The sequence below is a fragment of the Electrophorus electricus genome, chromosome 14, assembly GCF_041902795.1.
Source record: "Electrophorus electricus isolate QZ-2024a chromosome 14, ASM4190279v1, whole genome shotgun sequence".
In the NCBI taxonomy this organism is placed as follows: Eukaryota; Metazoa; Chordata; class Actinopteri; order Gymnotiformes; family Gymnotidae; genus Electrophorus; species Electrophorus electricus.
In genome coordinates this window covers 192,510-214,156 of record NC_137510.1, presented here as the reverse complement: position 1 = coordinate 214,156, position 21,647 = coordinate 192,510, and the positions used below count along the sequence as shown (strand labels likewise).

Genomic DNA, 21,647 nt, shown 5'->3' with positions numbered 1-21,647 from the left:
ATACACAAGCGTGCACACACATACACACACACAAGTACACACGCACACAAACAAGTACACACACACACAAACAAGTACACACACACACAGACAAGTACACACACACACAAGTACACACACACACACAAGTACACACACACACAAGTACACACACACACACACAAACAAATGCACACACACAAACACACAAAAGCACAAACACACAAAAGCACAAACACACATGACTGCACTCAACATGACACTGTGAGGAAGACAATCACATGGCACACAGACAGAAGAGGTAGTGTTAGGATGAGAAACAGGGAGACACAGGCTGAGAGACAGAGAGACACAGAGGGCTTGGAGCAGAGGAATACCCACTGCACTACTGTGTGACTGGATTCTTAATGGAGGAGAGAGAGACGCAGAGGAAGGTGGAGGGATAGAGGGATAGAGAGGAGATGATGGTGAGAGAGAGGGAGAGGTCTGATATCTGTTTGAACCGTGTTGAAATCAAGGGAATCTGAACAAAAGCCTCAATACATGGAAAGGAGGAGTATGTTTGTGTGTGTGTGTGTGTGTGTGTGTGTGTGTGTGTGTGTGTGTATGAATGGATTCATGTGCAGGTGTGTGTAGAGAGTATGTGCACATGCGAAATAGATATGAGTGCATGTGTGTGTGTGCAACGGTTACTGCGCTTTAGTTATCCAAGTGACTGAATTGTCTGGCATTAAACTTACTTATCTATAGTTTGATCTTAATTTTTTACTACATGTGACTGGTTGATCTGAGTGATGGAAAGTTTCTCTGCTGGAGGAATCACGGATGGTCACTCACGTCTGCTGGTGAGAAAGCGTTGGGATAGTATTAGTATGGGTAAAGGACTTAGTACGGGTAAAGGTATCAGTATGGGTAAAGGTGTTAGTATGGGTAAAGGTGTTAGTACGGGTAAAGGTGTCAGTATGGGTAAAGGTGTTAGTATGGGTAAAGGTGTTAGTATTGGTAAAGGTGTTGGGAGGGGTAGTGTTAGGAGGGGTAAATTATTTTTCTGCAATTTCCTTCAGGATCAATAAAGTGTAATCTTGTTTTATCTTAAAAACTTGGCTGTGAGTTTTCTGAGCTATCAATAGCATCACAACTCATTCATCATCACCAACATATACATACCTCCTCATCAAAAACACCAAATATAACATAATCACAAACACCTATCATAACATCATCACTAACACTTAACATAACATCATAACTAACACCTAACATACATCTAACATCATCACTAACACCCAACATAACATCATCACAAACACCGAACATCGTCATTAACACCTAACATAACACCTAACATCATCACTAACACCTACAATATCATAACAAACATCTAACATAACATCACAACAAACACCTAACAGCATCACTAACACCTAACATAACATCATCACAAACACCTATCATCACTAACACCTAACATCAACACTAACATCTAACATAGCAAACCCCCAACAAAACATAACAAACACCTAACATAGCATCATCACAAACACCTATCATCACTAACACCTAACATCAACACTAACATCTAACATAGCAAACCCCCAACAAAACATAACAAACACCTAACATAGCATCATCACAAAATCTAACATATCACAAACACCTAACATCATCACCAACACCTAACATCACAAACACTTAACATAACATCATCACAAACACCTCTCATAACATCATCACAAACGCCTAACATCATCACTAACACCTAACATAATATCATCACAAACACCTATCATCACTAACACCTAACATCAACACTAACACCTAACATAGCAAACCCCCAACAAAACATAACAAACACCTAACATAGCATCATCACAAAAATCTAACATCATCACCAACACCTAACATCACAAACACCTAACATCATCACAAACACCTAACATAACATCATCACAAACACCTAATATCATCACTAACTTGTGAACTTCAGAAGATTGAAGCCTAGTCCTGCTGCATTCTAGATCAGATGTACATGTCTGATGGCACGTAGAGGAAGACCAGCGAATGGCGAGTTGCAGTAGTCGAGCTCTGAGATGACAAGATCGCACAAGCACCTGCTTAGCTTCCTGCTAGAGAAAGAGCTGAATCCTTCGTATGTTCTCATGAGTTGAGATTGACAGCTGGTTGTCCAAAGTTCTGCCCAGGCTACGATCAGCTTCAGATGAAACCAGGGAGTTCTCGAAATAAACTGTGAGGTCATGCTGAGGATTGGCAGTCCCTGGGATGTACAGAAGCTGGTTAAATTTAAAATAAAAGTAATCAGTCTCATAAAATTATAAAATGGTGGAAGTTTAGTTAATATTACAGTTAATCTATCAATATTAGATCAATATTGATATTAAATTTAATAGCACTAAATTTCCAACTACTTGTTATAATCTCATCAACCAAGTCAAACTTTTACAGTCAATTTTATTGGGGATAATATTAATAACTTAATTATATTCTGAAGGCTATAGTTCAATAATAATTCTGGCTTCAGTAGCTGAAAGATAACAATTCAGCCAACAAGGTTCAACATAGAAGATACATTTATAGTCAAAACACTACAATAACACAGTTATAACAATGGGGTGACACTTGACTGACACACTGTGTATATGTGCGCATATGTGTGTGTGTGTGTGTGTACGTGCGTGTGTATACATGTGTGTACATGCTTGTGTATGTGTGTGTCCTTGCATGTGGGTGTACATACATGCATGTGTGTATGTGTGTGTACGTGCATGCATGTGTGGGGGAGGAGGTGTTGGTAGGCAAAGGAAAACCCTACGGCATGAAGTTCTTGAATCTATGCCCATGAACACATGGTATGTTAGGGCAGTAGAGGGATGAGGACAGTGGTACGTGATACAGAGTCATGGGGATTGTTATACCGAGAGAGAGAGAGAGAGAGAGAGAGAGAGAGAGAGAGAGAGAGAGAGAGAGAGAGAGAGAGAGAGATCAAAGCATCAGGACAACAGATTCCTTTGTCTTGGATCTACAATGTTGGAGCACCAAATGAAATCTCTACAATCTCTGTAATGTGCACCTCCAATTTTAAGATCATTTTTGAATGATTTGTACTTGTACACTTTAACAGTAGTTATCTGAAACTGTACACATAGTACTGTGATTATTCAGAATTCAAATTGAAGTCGACACTTGGGACAAGGCATCCATTCACATCCAGGCTTATTTTCCCACCATTTAGGTTCCATTTGAGCTCATCTAATACTGAAGAAAATGTCAAAAAAAAAAACCTTAAAGCGACTTTTATTTTGGGATTTATGATGTGTTTAAGGTTTATGATGTGTATTTTGATTCATGCTGGAGATTCATTTTCAGTCATGCTCTACATTCCCTGATTCAATAGGGTCTTGTCTAATGACACAAAAACTTTTGAGCATATACATGAAATTTATCAGGAGCTACACAGTATTTTCGACTGGGTGTCCTAGACATCTCCAAAGTGCCCCAAAACCTCTCCAAATGCACAAAAGGTCATCAGTCATGATACATCAAGAGTGTGCAAGATTTGTTTGCTAAAACACTATTGTTAGAAACTGGTTCAAAGTGACCAGTCCTTCAGGTTCGATCTCCTCCAAGTTACCCTATGCCCTCCATCCTCTGTGGCCGGATCAATCTGGGGAAGTCAAGAGACACTGACACCAAGGTAGTAAATCAAGAGAGTTCCACTTTATTGAGGAAAGCACAGAGTATATATGTGTCCTATATCTACTATCTAAATCTACAGGATGGGGGGGGGGGGGGGGGGGAAACTGAGGCATGTTCTAAGGGTCTATGTAGAAAGGAAAGGCTCCAGGATCTAACAACCATAACAATGTTTGACAACTTATTAAAAGCCAATATTAGCTTCATTATAGCTTCACAGATAAAGGCTAAACAATATTAGCTTCATTGCTATTAGGCTAAAGGGTTATGCTGGGGAAAATACTGTAATGGTGTAAATCTGGTTATATTGTAAAGAAATAGTATGAATTCTCTTTTGCATGAACATTAATTTGCTATGATCTGTAGTAGGATTACAAGTATTTTCCTGCAGGAAGCATTCGTGATAAACATCATAGTCCATGTTAGAAGCCAATTAACTGTCTCTCAGCTTCTAGCTCATAACTGCACCCAAACAACTCAACAGAAACTTCTGCTAAAATAAGCCTCTTCCTTTACAAGATTATTGGTGATCAAGAGTATTGGTGATCAAATTATTCACAAAAAATATCTACGACTGCATCAGTTTCACCAAACAGTGTCACACGCATGTGCTACAGTTTATCTGGCTAGAGTGCACAAGTGGTGTATTTGACAGTCACAGCATGGCTGGAGAGGACAGAGAAGAGACATAGTTGTGGTTTACTATGTCAACGGCTGCCGAAAGGTCCAGAAGAATCAAGACAGATGACAGTTTGGCAGCTTTGCTAGCTTTGAATTTTCTCCATCACAGCAACGCGGGCTGATTCTGTTAAATGTGCTGGTTTGTAGCTGGACTGATCGTGATCGACCATGTGTCCTGTCCAGTGGAGCTGGTTCAGGTGTTGATTTGTTGTGATGATGTGCAAATTGCAGTGGATCCGGATCGATAGGCAGGGAGGTGTAGTTGAGGACGTCACCTCTCAAATCTACCTCTTGAAACACTTCATAGCAACAAAAGGGAGTTTTACTGGGTCAATTAGACAAGCAGGAGCAGCATTCTTTGCTATGGGGACAATATTGGACAGCTTCAAACATGTAGGGACACCAGTCTGAGCCAGTTGTACATGACGGTGGATGCTGGAACTAGCTGTGTAGCTTAGTCTCTGAAGACATGACCATGTGTCCTGTCTGGCCCTACTGTTCTCCTTGTGTTCACTTCCTGAATCCTTTTCTGACATCGCACTCAGTAAACAGCTTTAGCTTGGTTGTTGACCTATACCCGCACTAAGGTCAGTGTTAGCACAAGCAATGTCAGACTCAAAGTGTGTCAGGATAGCAGTGTGAGGAGGGGTAAAGGTGTTAGAACATCCTGAAAAGTCCATGCACATGACACCCACAGGGTTAGAGTTAGGGTTTGGGTTTGGGTTTGGGTTAGGGTTAGCTCTACTCTCACCCACAGCTCTAGGGTTAGCGTTAGGGTTTGGGTTTTGGTTAGTGTTAGCTCTACTGTCGCACACAGCTCTAGGGTTAGGGTTAGGCTTCAGGTTAGAGTTAGCTCTGCTCTTGCCCACAGCTCTAGGCTTCGGGTTTGGCTTTCCAGCATTTAATAGTCATCATAATAATAATAATAATAATAATAATAATAATAATAATAATAATGATGATGGTGATGATGGTGGTGAAGTGAAGTAATTATTTTTAAAAGAGTAAATAATCACAAAACTGATTAATTATAATTAAATGCATATTTACATATATGTTGAAATTCCATGAACCATTCAAAATCATGACTGTAACCTTTGCAGAATTTATTTAGAATGGTCACTGAAAAATGTATTTTAAAAACATTAAATAAAATAAAGATGATTTAACTAAGCAGTTATGTTCAGTCCAATCCAGAAAAATGGGCTAGAGTTAGAATGATTCCAAGATGGTTATAGTAAGTGTTCAGTACCAGGATGGTTATAGTTAGTGTTCAGTTTATTTTGGTGAAGAACTGAATAAGTGCGCCACAAGTCCTGTTAATGTTTGCTATTTAAGAGCCCAACATTCTAGTCTATAACAAAAATACATTAGTCTAGAACAAATTCACATTTCAGCATTTAAACTGTTTGCTAAAATTAGAGCAGTTTGACTCTCTAGTAATATGTCAAACTTACTGTATTTTTGTGATAAATGCCCAGCACTAAGCCGGGATGACACACTGCTGTCCCTACAGTCATTGTTTAGATGTTTTGAAACTAGTATAAAGTTATTACGCATGTCCTAAATAACACAGGAAGCCTGCTTGTAAATGCATCTGTTTACTGTAAAGAGAAGTTTATATACCGCAGTTTCCTTTGACTCATGAGATAATCTCTAAACCTAGAGTAGCCAAAGGTCCAATGGGAGTAACTACCTTTGTCTCGCCAGAGGTACAGGGAAATGTGATTCACATGTTTTATGCAATTTAAAAGCAAAATATATATACTTTTTTAATTAATCACATTCTTTAAAGCATTAACAGGCAGTCTAAGAATTGCTTTTATTTTAAAAAACGTAGACGTTTGTGTTTTAAAGAAACTGTGACTGAATAAACTTTAAAACAGTTATGAATTCCAACCTTTTAAATGATTGAACAGTGTCCACCAGGAGGGATGTGTACAGGTAAGACTGTATCATACAGATTTACAGGCTTGTTAGTGAAGCTTTAGAAACTTCTCTGAAGTTTACCAAATGTTCTAAATGCTGAAATAATGGGTTACTTCACTGAGCTCTGGGATCTTCCCACTGTGGCAGGGGAGAAGATGTGAACTGAGTCACATCCAGTAGGTTGGAATTATACATTCCAGGTAGTCAGAGAGCTCTGGAAACAAAGTCAGTATTCTTAGTGTGGTTGACAGTTTGGAAACCTATCAGTGACCAGGAGAATCATTCATTATGTTTCTACACTAAACCCCCAGACACACAAGACGCCTTCAGACACTAAAATTTGGTAAGGACACAGGTGAGCTGAATTCTCTCTCCCTGGAGAGTTTACTGTGTTGGGACACCGACACTAGTATCTTTATTTAGCTGTGTTTGATATTTTTTGTGTTTTATTTAACTGTGTAATATATTGTGTTTATTTAGCTGCATTTGATATATTTAGTATTATCTGTTTAATATATTTAGTGTGTTTATTTACCTGTGTTTGATATATTTATTGTGTTTAACTTTTTTCTGTTTAGGATTTTGTAGTAATTTGACTGAAATGTGTCTGCTATTTATGAGTGTTTTCTTACACATAATTAAAGTATACTAATTAAGTAGAAAAATGTATTCAGTACACACACACACACACACACACACCAAGAACCCCTGAAAGTAACAGCTAAATAATATCTGCCCTCTACACCACACCAGATCTGTTTTTATTGCATCGATTCATCCTCATAAACTGATCCTCTTAACTCACTGCAGGACATCAGAACATTTAGAGAAGATTTTCTAACTGTTCTTACACACCCCTCAACCTCTCTTCCATAATGCAGTCTCCACCAATCCACTACAAATTCACACATTAATTCTCATCACCCATCTGATTAGGTACAAGGCTGCAGCAGGTGTTGTCTGTATCTCCTCTCCGACTCTGCCTCCTGCTCCGCTCTTCCACTACTACGGAGTTTACGTAAGATCTCCTGCGCTCAGCTGCACCGTCCGTCCGTCTGCCGGCGGCTACGCGTCTGCTGCCTGCGTACGAAGATGTAAATCACCGTGCGCGTTTTAAACTTTCATTTTCACAGCTCTCATAATCGACACATGATTATTTGTGGCTACACTTCAACAGATTCCCCGCGCGCCAGCCACGGCTAAAGCAGATTCACCACTCCGCGCGCCACGGACGCTCGAATCCCGGACTGTAGGAGCTCGCAGGCGAGAGTCGCGCACAGCCGTGGGAGAGACTGACTCAGTTTGGAGGAGGAAAGACGGCAAAGGGGAGAGAACACGTCGCTGCGGAGGAGAGAAGACGGAGGGAAATGTGTGGACCAGCAACGGCGTAATCCGAATTCATCCTGAGTACCTTGGTGTGTATTCGTAATTTACTGTCGCGTAGAGCAGATTTACCGTCGATATGGTTTAACTGGGGTTTTCACGTGCTTATTTTCGTAGCAACAACGGGCGCAAGAAAATGGTTGTGTAGGCTGAACCGGGAATCTTAATGTCGTGGAGGCTGTTAAAGAAGCGTTGTGCGTTGAACATATTCCTCACCCTTACCGATATTCTGTTCACGTGATGTTTGATGCTCTGCTCTAATCTGTGAGTGTTAATCTGCGTTTTATGTGTAATTTCGTTCAGCAGCATGTATCAGTCCGACTTTGCTTTTTCATACCTTCTGTGCTATTAGACCCTAGCCGTGTGCCATTTTGCAGTACTGTGTGCGTGCGCGCGCACTGAGGCCTAACGTTTGACTGGCATACAATGGATGCAAAAGCACCGCAGTCATCCGCACATTAATATGCAAGTGCATTGACTGCGTGTATCTGATTATTGTAGACTATTGTAGACTTAAATGACGTTCGTTTCATATCACAGTAAAATATAAATTGTTCGTTCAGAATGTCAAATGTTTTTGTTTATAAAGGTGTTTATAAAGCTTTCTTAGCCAAACGACAGAATTCGATCGGTGGCCTCCGGCTCGGTTTTAACGGAGCCGTGGGGGACTATAGCGCCGCCACCCAACTGGATTCCAGCATCCCGCATCTGCAAATCAATTTAGCGTTGTCATAGTTACAGTGGAGCGCGCGCCGCTGCACCTGTGTCACTCGGTGTTTGTCCCGAAAATAAGAGCGCGCGCTGACTAAGCCACCATCCTTTGGTGCCTTCACCGCCAAGACACGCGGCCTTTGAAAAGGCATCGAAATATAACACACACACACATACACACACACACACACACACACACACACACACACACACACTCACACACACACACACTCACACACACACACACACACACACACACACACTCACACACACATACACACACACACACACACACACACACACACACACACATACACACACTCACACACACACACACACACACACACACACACACACACATTCACACACACAACTTGTCGTTAACCGAGTACAGAACACTGATTATAAGAAAATGATGATCAGAAAATTAAAAAATAGAAAAATAGACATTGCTATTGATAAGAGGTTGTGACATATTTTCCAAACTGAGACTTTCAGACAATAGATATATGTAATTAAAAACGTATTTGTCGATGTAATGCAATAGGAAAGGTACCAGGGCACTAATCTAACACGCCGAGCCTGTTGATGTAAAGGGGACAGCAGACAGGCACGGGAGCATTTAGAAAGCTGCTGAAATGGAAGCTTGCATCGCTCTGTGTGTATTACTGCCATTGTTCATGAAGACTTTGTTTGGCCCTCGTTTCCTGTGTAACACGACACAGGGCCAATACCACACGCCCTAGTGATGATTATAAAATATTCACCACCACCACCATCATCATCACATTATTATTATTATTATTATTATTATTATTATTATTATTGTTGTTGTTGTTGTTGTTGTTCTTGTTCTTGTTCTTGTTGCAGCAGTGACTGTATTAATAGTTGAAAATAACATACTAATGATGGCCTTTAAAATGAATCATCTAAATTACTTCAAAGGCCAAACCCCAACACAGACCCTATCCCCAAACGTTTGTGGTCATCAGCACAAAAATGTGTTTGTTTTCTCCACAGCTGTGTATTAGCATGTGAACGCTGATCCCTGCATTCTGTCTCCTTAAAGAAAGTTGATTCAAGTTTGGAATGTTTGTAACTGCAGGAAGGGAAGGAGGTTTTGCTTCATCTCCTGCACGATATATGACTATTAGTGGAAGGAATGTTAACTGACATCTTGTTTGTTTATTAAATAAAGAAGAAATGCACATACATTAGTTGCACTGAACAAAATAACCATCTCATCCAGTTGAGTTAGGTACTAGCTGTAGTAATTCACATTTCTGTCAAGGGAGAAGTGTTATACACCACAGAATTGACTTAATGGTGGTCATAAACACCAGGTATGCTGGAAAACAATATGCATTGTAACCCCTTTATTAGAAACATTTCTTTATTATGAAGACCTTGAAGGTGTACATTTAGTGATTATAACCCATCTGTTGCACAATATGTTGTATCCATCCTCAAGCCTTTTATCGTTGGTCAGTCTTTGACTACAGACTGATGTTGGATGGATGCCGGACTACTCACAACCCAGCAGTGACATTTGCACATGTAAAACCCACATGCACACTCACAACCATGTCTGTTACACACACACTCACAATCATGTGTGATACACGCACACTCACAACCATGTCTGATACACTCACACTCACCACAATGTCTGGTACATGCACAATCACAACCATGTCTGATACATGCACACTCACAACCATGTCTGATACACTCACAGCCATGTCAGATACACTCACACAATCATGTCTGATAAACACACACTCACAGTCATATCTGATACACACACACTCACAGCCATGTCTGATACATGTGTACTCACAACCATGTTTGATACACTCACACTCACAACCATGTCTGATACATGCACTCTCACAATCATGTGTGATACATGCACACTCACAATCATGTCTGATACACTCACACACAACCATGTCTGATACATGCACACTCACAATCATGTGTGATACATGCAAACTCACAACCATGTCTGATACACTCACACTCACAACCATGCCACTACCACATCAGACTCACTGCTGTTACCAGTCCAACACCCACAACCATGCCAGAACCACATCCGTCTCACTGCAGTTGGGTGAATGGTCCATCACCCATGTAATGTCTGATCAACAGTGGTCCTGTGCTCAGAAAGTAAACAGAGATGGATGAGTTAAATAGTGACTCAAGATTTGTACATAGCTACAGATGTGCTACAGTCTGTAATGTTACATTTATAATATGCACTTATAAAGTAAATATGCTGATTAAAGTGCCCAGTGAATGCAGGTACAGTGTATGTGGGTGGTGTATGTAAAATAAATATCATTCAAAGTACCACAGACAAATAACCAAAGAGATAAGGATTGCCAAGTGTTACATAATACGCTGTGGTTTCCCCACAAATCTGCAATATATAATTATAATGCATAATATTTTACTATAATGCATAATCCATTATTAAAGTTGAATCAGCATATATATCTTATCATCATCCTCATTATCAATAAATGTACCGAATGAACTTGGGAGAGAAGTTGTCTGCTGTTTACCATGTCATAATCATAATCACATTATGACTGTTCTCATTTAGCCTTAATGATCATTCTTCTGAGTCACTCATACTCATGTGGGTATTAACTGACCTGTCCTCATAGTTACTCATACTCTTGTGGGTATTAACTGACCTGTCCTCATAGTTACTCATACTCGTGTGGGTATTAACTGATCTGTCCTCATAGTTACTCATGCTTGTGTGAGTATTAACTGACCTGTCATTATATAATCATGCTTGTGTGGGTATTAACTGACCTGTCCTTATATGTTAATCGGAAAGTACAGACTGCTCTGACCAAAAAGTGGAGAAAAGGAAACGTTTCTAAATGTCAAGCTGAACAGAAATATAATGTGAAAGTTTAATATTAGTTTGAGTAATCATTAAACATCATTCAACATTGTTCTTTTGAAAATAAATGTGTTTTAAAAATAAAAATAAATTCAGGTGGCAAAACATATAGCAAAACATATAGCCTGCATCATTTTGGATATTGCCAAGATACCACAGTACCAAAATGTAACAGTTAGCATGCAATGTTAGCAACATTAGCATTAACATTTAGTCCTGCTGTTCATCTGAGACAAAGGCTGCTTTACAGTGTATGGACTATGAGAGAGACCACAGTGAACAAGGCTAACTGAGTGACCATGGGGACCACAGTGACCACAGTGAACAGTGTTAGCTGAGTGACACAGTGAACAGTGTTAGCTGAATGAACACAGTGAACAGAGTTAGCTGAGTGACCACAGTGAACAGTGCGAACTGAGTGACCATAGTGAACAGTGTTAGCTGAATGAACACAGTGAACAGAGTTAGCTGAGTGACCACAGTGAACAGTGCGAACTGAGTGACCATAGTGAACAGTGTTAGCTGAATGACACAGTGAACACAGTGAACAGTGTTAGGTGAGTGAATACAGTGGACAGTGTTAGGTGAGCATTCTTCCAATTCATTTATGGCATTATCATATCCTAACAACATATTTACTGTATGTACTGTAGATGTGTTTTGTGGTTATGAGAAATAGGTCTCTATAAGATACGTGGATACGTCAATTGTGTGGTTTCTCTGAGTTAGACCATGCAGGCTGTTGGTCTTATCTCAGTGCAAAGAAATGCTGAAGAAATCAGATTGTCATCACCCTGGACCCTGCAACATCCCATTCTTATCATTAGGTTCTAACCCTAACCTAGTTCCCATCATTACCTTTAGCCCTAACCCTAGTTCTTATCATTACGTTCCAACCCTAACCTTCTAACCCTAAACCTAGTTCTTATCATTTCCTTCTAACCCTATCCTAGATCTAATCATTACCTTCTAACCCTAACCCTAGATCTAATCATTTCCTTCTTACCCTATCCTAGATCTAATCATTACCTTCTAACCCTAGCCCTAGTTCTCATCATTACCTTTAGCCCTAACCCTAGTTCTTATCATTACATTCTAACCCTAACCCTAACCTTTTAACCCTAACCCTAGTTCTTATCATTTCCTTCTAACCCTAACCTAGTTCTTATCATTACAGTGTAACCCTAACCCTAGTTCTCATCATTACTTTCTAACCATAACCCTAAATCTTATCATTGCTCTATTGGTGTGGTTTCTCTCCTAGATATATTTTATGATAGGAAGGTCAACCACAGACTTTGGTGGTTGATTACCCTCAAAAGAGACTCTTCTGCCACTATAACTGACATCATATGCTTAACCAGAAGAAATATATATATATATATATATATGCACTTTCCTGATTCTGCTTTCCCTCTCCATCTCTATCCTTCTCTCTGTCTCTCTCCACATCTTTTTCTGCAGTGACTGGACTGATGATGCTGTGATGTTATATTTTGCATCTACTCACAGAAGGTTGAAGACTGAAACAGTTTACCCAGACTGTGAATAACTTACCAACAGCACACTAAGTTGTTGGTGGAGATGAATGTTTGAAACAAATGAGCTTTCTGCCATTCTGGTGCTGAAAAATCAACTTTTTTAGAAAAGGGGTGGGACATGACTCATCGGCCATGTGGGCTGCTATGGTGACAGGCCTCTCCAGCCCCTCCCCCCTCCTCTGGTTGTTCCAGCTGCTATTGTGGCCACATCTCAGTGGACCTAGATTGGCTGAGGCCAGTCCCCCCTGCCCTGCCCCGTGTAGCTGCTCCAATCAGGCGAGTCGAGTGATTTGCACCAGGAAGGGCTTAGATGAAGTTCCACAGAGTATTTCAGTCAACACACGATACCTCAACCTGCAGGAGAACTCCATACAGGTAAAGCAACATTCAGATAAACTCAGAACATGTAGAAATTAGTGCATGTAGCCTTTGACTCTAGTCTTACATAATGAGATAAAGTGCATGCACTTAGAAGCTGATGGGTACATGTCTAGAGGCTGTGGTACTGATGAGACATTTTGCCAGTAGCAACTTCACACCAAAAGATCTCTGCACCAAAAAAAGCATATGAATCCCTTAAATATTTATTCCTCTGTTTGTAATGTGCTGTCTCTCTCCTTCTGTTTTCCATCCTTTGCTCAGGTGATTAAGTCAGACACCTTTAAGCACCTGAGTCACTTGGAGATTTTGCAATTGTCCAAGAATCACATCCGTCAGATCGAAGTCGGAGCATTTAATGGCCTGCCAAACCTCATCACACTGGAGTTGTTTGACAACCGGCTTCCACTGGTGCCATCGCAGGCGTTCGAGTACCTGAGCAAGCTGCGGGAGCTGTGGCTGCGGAACAACCCCATCGAGACGCTGCCGGCCTACGCCTTCCACCGCGTGCCATCGCTGCGCCGCCTCGACCTGGGTGAGCTGCGTAAGCTCAGCTTCATATCGGACGCCGCCTTTGAGGGGCTGGTGAACCTGCGTTTCCTCAACCTGGGTATGTGCGGCCTAAAGGATGTGCCCAACCTCACGCCACTCGTCCGGCTGGAGGAGCTCGAGCTGTCTGGGAACCAGCTGGGTGTGGTCCGGCCCGGGTCCTTCCAGGGCCTCGTGTCTCTGCGGAAGCTGTGGCTCATGCACTCCCGCATTTCCCTGATCGAGCGCAATGCTTTTGATGATCTGAAGAACTTGGAGGAGCTGAACCTGTCCCACAACTCCCTGCACTCGCTGCCCCATGACCTGTTCACACCCCTGCAGCAGCTGGAGCGGGTGCACCTTAACCACAACCCCTGGGTGTGCAACTGCGATGTGTTGTGGCTCAGCTGGTGGCTGAAGGAGACGGTGCCAGATAACTCCACCTGCTGCGCCCGCTGTCATGCTCCGCCTGGCACCAAGGGACGCTACATCGGCGACCTGGACCAGAGAGACTTCACCTGCTATGCCCCTGTGATCGTGGAGCCGCCTACCGACCTGAATGTGACGGAGGGTATGGCAGCTGAGCTGAAGTGCCGGACCGGGACCTCCATGACCTCTGTTAACTGGCTGACCCCGAACGGAACCCTGATGACCCATGGAGCCTACAAGGTGCGCATATCTGTGCTGCACGATGGGACATTGAACTTCACCAATGTCACCATGCAGGATACAGGACCATACACCTGCATGGTCACCAACTCTGCTGGTAATACCACGGCAACTGCGGTTCTTAACGTCTCTGCCTCTGATCCTGTCAACGGATATAGTTACTTCACGACCGTTACTGTGGAAACCGTGGAATCAGGACAGGAAGTGCATAATTCAGCACGGCAGTTTGTTAACGAGACGTTTATCAGCTATCCCGGACCGACGGCTGCGTCTGCCTCAGCAGGACCTTCTGGAACGGCACTGTCCTCTCTGCCCCCACACGCCACCCGTGCTCCCGAACGCCCCGTCACTGTTTCCATCACGGACGTTGCCAACCTGTCCGGCCTTGAAGATGTGATGAAGACCACCAAGATCATCATCGGGTGCTTCGTGGCCATCACGTTCATGGCGGCAGTCATGTTGGTGGTCTTCTACAAACTGCGGAAGCAGCACCAGCTACACAAGCACCATGGTCCCGCCCGCGCTATCGAGATCATCAACGTGGAGGACGAGATGGGAACAGCAGGAGGGACAAGTGGCATTGCAGGTGGGTCCACAGTCCACACTGGAGCAGGAAGTGGAGGAGCTGGACAGAGTCTGCGGATCCATGACCCCGAGATCGTCACTCTGCCCAACATCGGCCGCGCGGAGCACGTCAATCATTACTACAAAGCTCACCACTTCAACAACAATGTTTTGGGACTCAGCTTGGGGTCGGGGCAGACTGGGGGTGTTGCAAATCATAAGACCAGCCCCACCTCCAAAAAACAGGCTCCATCCATGAACACAACAGCTGCCTCTGGTGACTCCTCCAACCCAGGCTCCACCTCTCCACCTTTACCGATTCCCATCCCCATGGCGATGGCGTTCCATGGAACGCTGAAGAGCCTTAGCCATGCCCCCAGCACACAGACAGAGCCTCTGCTGCTGTCCAATGGATCCAAGGAGAGTGTGCAGGAGACACAGATTTGAATACGCATGCGTTCACACACACCCACGCATACACACACGCACGCGTGCACACACACACACACACACACACACACACACACACAAGTGCAGAGTGGAAGAGCCTGGTTGGTATGCCAGTGTTGCAGGTAGATATTGATGGGACCTTGACGTTGTGGGAGGTTTGTCCCCCAGGACACACTCAGAGGGTTACTGAGTCCTGCAGCGTTTGTACAGACAAACTGGACACGGCACTATTGCTTATATATGTGCCAAAGAAACCGTCTTTTTTTGCAGTTTCTACGAAGTTGTAACAGTGTATAAAATATAGTCTATATCCAAGTAGCGTAATTCCCTATGTGTTGGTTTGCCACAAACAGACCCTACCCATACAGGTGAAGAGCGCTTATGAACCTGTATGAAACACACACAAACACAGGCCTGAAGAAGATGACATGTTTGAGCTCTCTTACATCACAGGTAGATTGTGAGAAGGTGTTTAATGAACCTGACTCTGAAAGAGACAGTGAATCCGCATTTACTGGACACACACTCATCTCCACTTGAACTGTTGGGATGGGTGATTCTGATGCACAATCGAGGGTGTGTTCGTCATAACCAGATCCTGACACCTCATCTCTCTACACAGTTCTCCTCATGTTTCTACACACAGCCCATACCTCTACCCATGCTTCAGGATAAGCTTAGAGAGTAGGATATTTGACAACGTGCATGTGTGGGTGAAGTTGAGTTTGTGGTTTCTCTCTTTAGTTGTCTTTATTTCTTTCTCTCTCTGTCTCTGTCTCAAGGTCATAGTACCATACCTTCCCAACAAGCAAAAAACAAAAAAAAAATACTGACAACACAATTTTGGGCCTAATAGATGTTCTGGAGTGTGCTGGTGTTATAGTGAGTGATATGTTGTATGGGGCTACAGTAGGTGAGGTCCGCGGTATCTTGGTTTGAATGGTGTAACATACTCTACATTTTGAAAGAAAGGTTAAATGGCAAAGTTTTGTTAGTGGCTAGAGGTTATAGCTAGAAGTTGTGATTAAGAGTTAGGGATTAATAACTAATGAATTATAGCACGGGCTGAGGTCAGGCATTAGGCATTGGAGTTTAGTGGATAACTTCAGGGATTTAAGTAAAATTTATGGATTGTACTTTGGGGGTTGGAGTTTTAGTGGTTTAAGGGTTATAGTTAGGGCTTAATTTTAGGAGTTAGGTTGGAAAACCTTTAAGTAGGGTTGTATGATATGGACATAAACATTATATTCTGCTTAATGTGCCAGTTAAAGATTGTCCTGCATTTTGAAAAAAAACTGTTTACATTTGGTAGAACATGAAACTGAACACCCACTGGAAGCTGAATGCCCAATGGAAAAGTCTGGAAAAGTCTGAATCACAGCACAAAGTAAACGACTGTGATAGATGCCTTATTTGCATATTTGATAGGTGACTCATTTATATATTGTAGGTTTTTGCCATGTCAGTTTTGCAAAAACCACTGCAATAATATTGTGTCGCTCTGTTGCTAAAGTGGGTTTTATTTCAATTCAAGCAGACATCACAGGATTTGTTGCGTAAACCTCTTGGTCAACTCTCCTGCATAAAAGTAGCAAAACTATTACCACTATGTAGTGTATTTCCTTTCTTGAACACAGTGTGAATTACTGCAGAAGTGCCATTACTGGAGCACAAGAGTAATGATTACTCTCCATAGTAACAAGACTTTCAGGGTTTCAGCGGCTGTTCTCATCTCACACAGTGGACAAGAGATACGATTTCACCAGTGTTGCCGATTCGGTGGAGATGTGTTATAAAGCCATTATAGAAAAGACATTTAATGCCACATTAAAGTGTAACTAACATGGTAGCAGACGTAATGTGCTATGTTTGATAGGTTAGAGTATGTCAGGTATGTTAGGGTTTGCTTAGACAAGGTAAGTTATTGTGACCTCCTGGTCCTGTTGCCACTAGAACACCAGAACATAAAACATAAACTCTCTCAAAATGTACACAGCTGCAATATGACTTTGTGTAGCTCACACAGACACACAAAGTGCATACATGCATGTGGCCTTGTAGCTGCACACACACACACACACACACGTTCAGAGAGGTGTGGTTAGACTTCTGCAATTATATGCACAAATCTGGACTGAGAGATAATAATCCATAATCATTATCCACACAAACAAAAACAGATTTTCTTTCCATGCACAAACATGAGTTATCTCTCTCTTTCTTTCTCTGTTTCTTTCTTTTTTGTGTGCCTGTGTTTTTGTGCGGGTGTCTTTCTGTTTGCTTGGTTTTATGAATGCAGGTTAGATAAATCCAGGTAGTGGTTCAGGACTCAGTAGAACAGTAAGTGTGTGTGTTTGTGTGAGAGGTTCAGGACTCAGTAGAACTGAACTTTGGATCAGAGTAGTGTTTTAGTGCTCCGTGTTCATCTGCTTTCTGCCTCCTCTCCACAACCGGAAGAACTACATTTCCCATCATGCACCAGCAAATGAGTGGCTATCATCTGACCATGGCTGACCATGGCAGAGTGCTTTTCTCTGCCTTGGCTAGCTCTGTGCAGACTGTGCTGCTGACCCAAGTGATGCCTTGCTCTGTTACTGACCAGTAATAGTGGGAGAAGACAAGTCTGAGATCAGTGAATAGACACAGTCTGCATGCTACTCGCCCACTGAACATCCCACGAAGCTTTTTCTCACTTGATCTATCTGTCCATCTCTCTCTCTCAGTCTATTTTTTCCTCTCCCTTTCATATTAGGGTCATGGTTCATCGGTCCATGTGTTGCCATGTATATAATCTAAAGATGTAAATATTCTCTATTTTTTGACTGTCAGTGTGAATAATCCTTGTTCAGTATTTGAAACAGACAGAAGGTTATGGAAGTGTTTGCATTTCTCTTTCTGTCACAGTCACTCTCTCTCTTTCAGTCTCTTTTCCCCTCTTCCCCTCTCTCTCTGCGTTTCTCCCTCTTTCGCTCTCTCGGTCTCTTCCCTCTCTCACTCTCAGGAACACATGAGCGGCGTTCACGCTGCTCCTCCCTCCTGTCCTCTCTGTTTATTTGTATGAAATATTAGATTTTTTTATTTGATATGAGTCGATGCCCTGTATGCTTGGGTGGTGGAGAGTTCTGTGGTGTGACTGACTGGGCCAATGCAGGCTGAATTCCAGGTCAGAGGTCATAGGTTGTGCCAAAAGCTTTTGTGTGTGAGCGTCAGAGCTGTGCCATCTGCTACACTGACTTTACCAATAAAACCTGAACATTGTGCTTTTCTAATGCTTCCTTCCTCCTTATCTGTTTGGTCACGTGACACAGAGCAGCCTAAGGCCTTGGAAAGAAATGGAGAAGACATATTCATTATGAAGAGTCATCAGGACTGAACACACACTAATCACATACACATTTTATATTGTATTTGTTATTATTGGGCCTCTCATTTCTTAGTAGGGCTTACCTGTAAATGCAGTCACATATGTGTAAAGCACGTTTACAGATTCAGTGTGAGGAGACACAGACTGAGCTCCGCACTTAGCATTTAAAATGTCACTATCATCTATGTCCTCTTGCTTCTGTTACTCTCTTTCACTCCCTTTCTTTCCATCCCTCTCTTCTCTCTCTTTCCCTCTCTTCCTCTATTTCCCTCCCTTTCTGTCTTTCATTCTCTGTACCTCTTTCCCTCCCTCTCTTTCCTTCTCTCTTCCTCCCTCTCTCTCTCTTCCTCCCTCTCTCTCTCTCTCTCTCTCTCTCTCTCTCACTCTCTTCCTCTCTCTCTCTCTTTCTCTCTCTCTCTCCCTCTCTCCCCTCTGTGCTTTGTCCTCTCCCTCCCTCTCACTCTGCAGTGTTTCCATAGCAACTGTGAGATGTGGGAAACCCACTGTCCTTCAGACTGAGGGGGGGAGGGGGTAATGAAATGGTAGAATACAGGAGTGATGTAAGGGTAAGTACTGACTGTTTCAGCACAGACTGAGCCAGGTTCTGACTGTTACTGACTCATTTAAGATGTTCAGTAGTCCAGTTTCAGTGGTGTGTAGTTGTGTGCATGCTTTGCTCTTCAGAAACAGCCAGGTTTCAGTTCCTCCACTGCAGCTGTGATGTAAACATACATAAGTGTTCTCCTCTGCAGATTGTGCTCCTACACCCTACACCTCTTACCCCTCCTACACCCTGCCACTCCTACAACCTACCCCTACCCTCCCTGGGGTTCAGGCCTGTGGTGTGTCCAGTATTTGCACAGATACATCTTAGCATTCATGTCCTTGGAGCATCGTAGTGAGCCAGCATGTGACCACCAACTGAAGCTCAATCCACGTAAATGTGTTAATAAACACACTGCAGATGCGTCATGGTGGTGAATACATTGCAGATTTTTGTGACATATGCTAACGTGAGTCAGTGCACACACGGGCAGCGATGGTTGCTCCAGCATTCTTTGTTTTCCTCAAGAAAACTAAGCTTTGACTCATCACCATGCCAACATGAGTTTAATTAAGTGTTGTTCCATTTATATTGCAGTTTTCTCTCTTACTATGCAGTGCTACTACAACCTTCCTCAAACACATAACCCAGCCTAACCTAACCTTAACCCCCACTTAACCTTAACCCAAACCCCAACCTAACTTTATCTATAACCTAATCTAAATTTAACCCTAACTTAACCTTAACTCCAACCTAAATCTAACCCATCTTAAACTAAACCCTAACCCCGACCTAACCTACCCTAAACCTAACCCAACCTAAACAAAACTAAACCCTAACCCTGACCTAACCTATCCTAATCTTAACTCTAACCTAACCTTAATCCCCAACCTAAACCCTAACCCTAAAGAAGACTATAACTGAGAATTTTATAAAGGCAGTAAATATTTGCAATCTTGTACATATTTTATATTTGGAATTGTGAAGTCTAGAGCAAATCATAACCCACTGAGTAAAACATCCATAACTGAACAAATTATTTAAATACATGAAAAGTTAAAATGTACATAAGCATGTAATCTTAAGAAAACTAACCATTCAAGAGACATTATAAAAATACTTTCTAACACAATTCTGTGAGTTATTGCAAGAAAACACTTTCTACCACAAATCAAAAGACAACTTGCAAGTTAAAGATGAGCCAAGTGTCAGACAGGATGTTAAAAATAAATGAAGTTACTGCCCTCTTACAGTCTAAAATAAACAAATCGGTCCTTGGTTTATAGTATCAGCTTCCAGGGCTGAGCTTAGAATGTGTGATGTATAATAAAATGCAATGCACTCATAGAATTTAATACATAAAGGGAAAGTGGCAAGTGCAGTGATAAAGTTTCCTCAGGAAGTGCATCTGTAACGTTGGAGAGGTTGCGAAGTGCCGGCGCCTTGGATGTGATAAGGAACGGAATTAACTGAGGATGTCATAAGGACTGATCGAATAGAATAAAAAAAATAATAGGTTTAATAACAGAAACAGAACAAAGAACAGACAGGCTAACAGGCTAACAAGGTGATTGTGAAAACTAGGCAAAAAGGACGTAAAGACTTAGGGAAAACTAACGGAAAATAACGATGTGGAATGAAACTAGTGGGGAATAAACAACTGGTCTACGTAAAATAGACCAACAAAAACTAAGACAAAAAACACAGGTATTCAGAACTCAAAAGGAAAACCAATCAGCACTTGCGTACATGAAAAAGGGGAAGAGAAACCTAAAAGGCAGCGAAGCGACGGGAGAATACCAAACGAGGAAAGAGAGCGGAATAAGACTGGCGAATACTCACAGGGAAAACAACGTAGATGAAAACACAGAGAGAAAGTACAACAGACGAGAGAGCAGCAGAGAACTAGCGAACATAAACAAGGAAAGGAACATGGACAAAGACGAAGCCGTGCATAGGGACCAGCGCGCTCACGGTACATGCCGAAACAATGACCCACACTCCATACAGGGTTTCAATAGACACACTAATGAAGGATAAACGAGGATAAACTGGAGCTAAAGGGGAGGAGACAGGAAACCATAGAAACAGGCGAGTGGGAAAACAAGGAGGTGATTAGGTTGCCAGGGAAACGCTGGACGCTCCGGTCTGCGGGCGTGACGAAATCCTTAACGGCTCACTCAGAATCGGCACATAAATACCTTAAATGATTTTATGGAACCATATATGTTTTATTGAAAATGCTGACTGCTATCTGTCATTAAACCATAAATACGTACTTCAGTATATAAT

The 21,647-nt window shown here is 42.1% G+C and overlaps 1 protein-coding gene across 1 annotated transcript; it reads left to right on the top strand.

Moving 5' to 3' along the window:
* Positions 1-7,251: 7,251 nt before the first annotated feature.
* On the top strand, positions 7,252-18,716 carry lrrc4bb (leucine rich repeat containing 4Bb). Its single transcript, XM_027028698.3, has 4 exons — positions 7,252-7,394; positions 7,478-7,715; positions 12,782-13,233; positions 13,501-18,716. The coding sequence occupies exons 3-4, from the start codon at positions 12,991-12,993 to the stop codon at positions 15,442-15,444; spliced, it is 2,187 nt and encodes a 728-aa protein (XP_026884499.1). The 5' UTR covers positions 7,252-7,394; positions 7,478-7,715; positions 12,782-12,990; the 3' UTR covers positions 15,445-18,716.
* The last annotated feature ends 2,931 nt before the right edge of the window (positions 18,717-21,647 follow it).

Bases quoted from the DNA above. Each gene is read 5' to 3' on its own strand.
- lrrc4bb (XM_027028698.3), top strand. From the start codon at position 12,991: ATGTGGGCTGCTATGGTGACAGGCCTCTCCAGCCCCTCCCCCCTCCTC. The intron at 13,234-13,500 runs GTAAAGCAACAT...TCCTTTGCTCAG, and splicing joins TGCAGGAGAACTCCATACAG to GTGATTAAGTCAGACACCTT.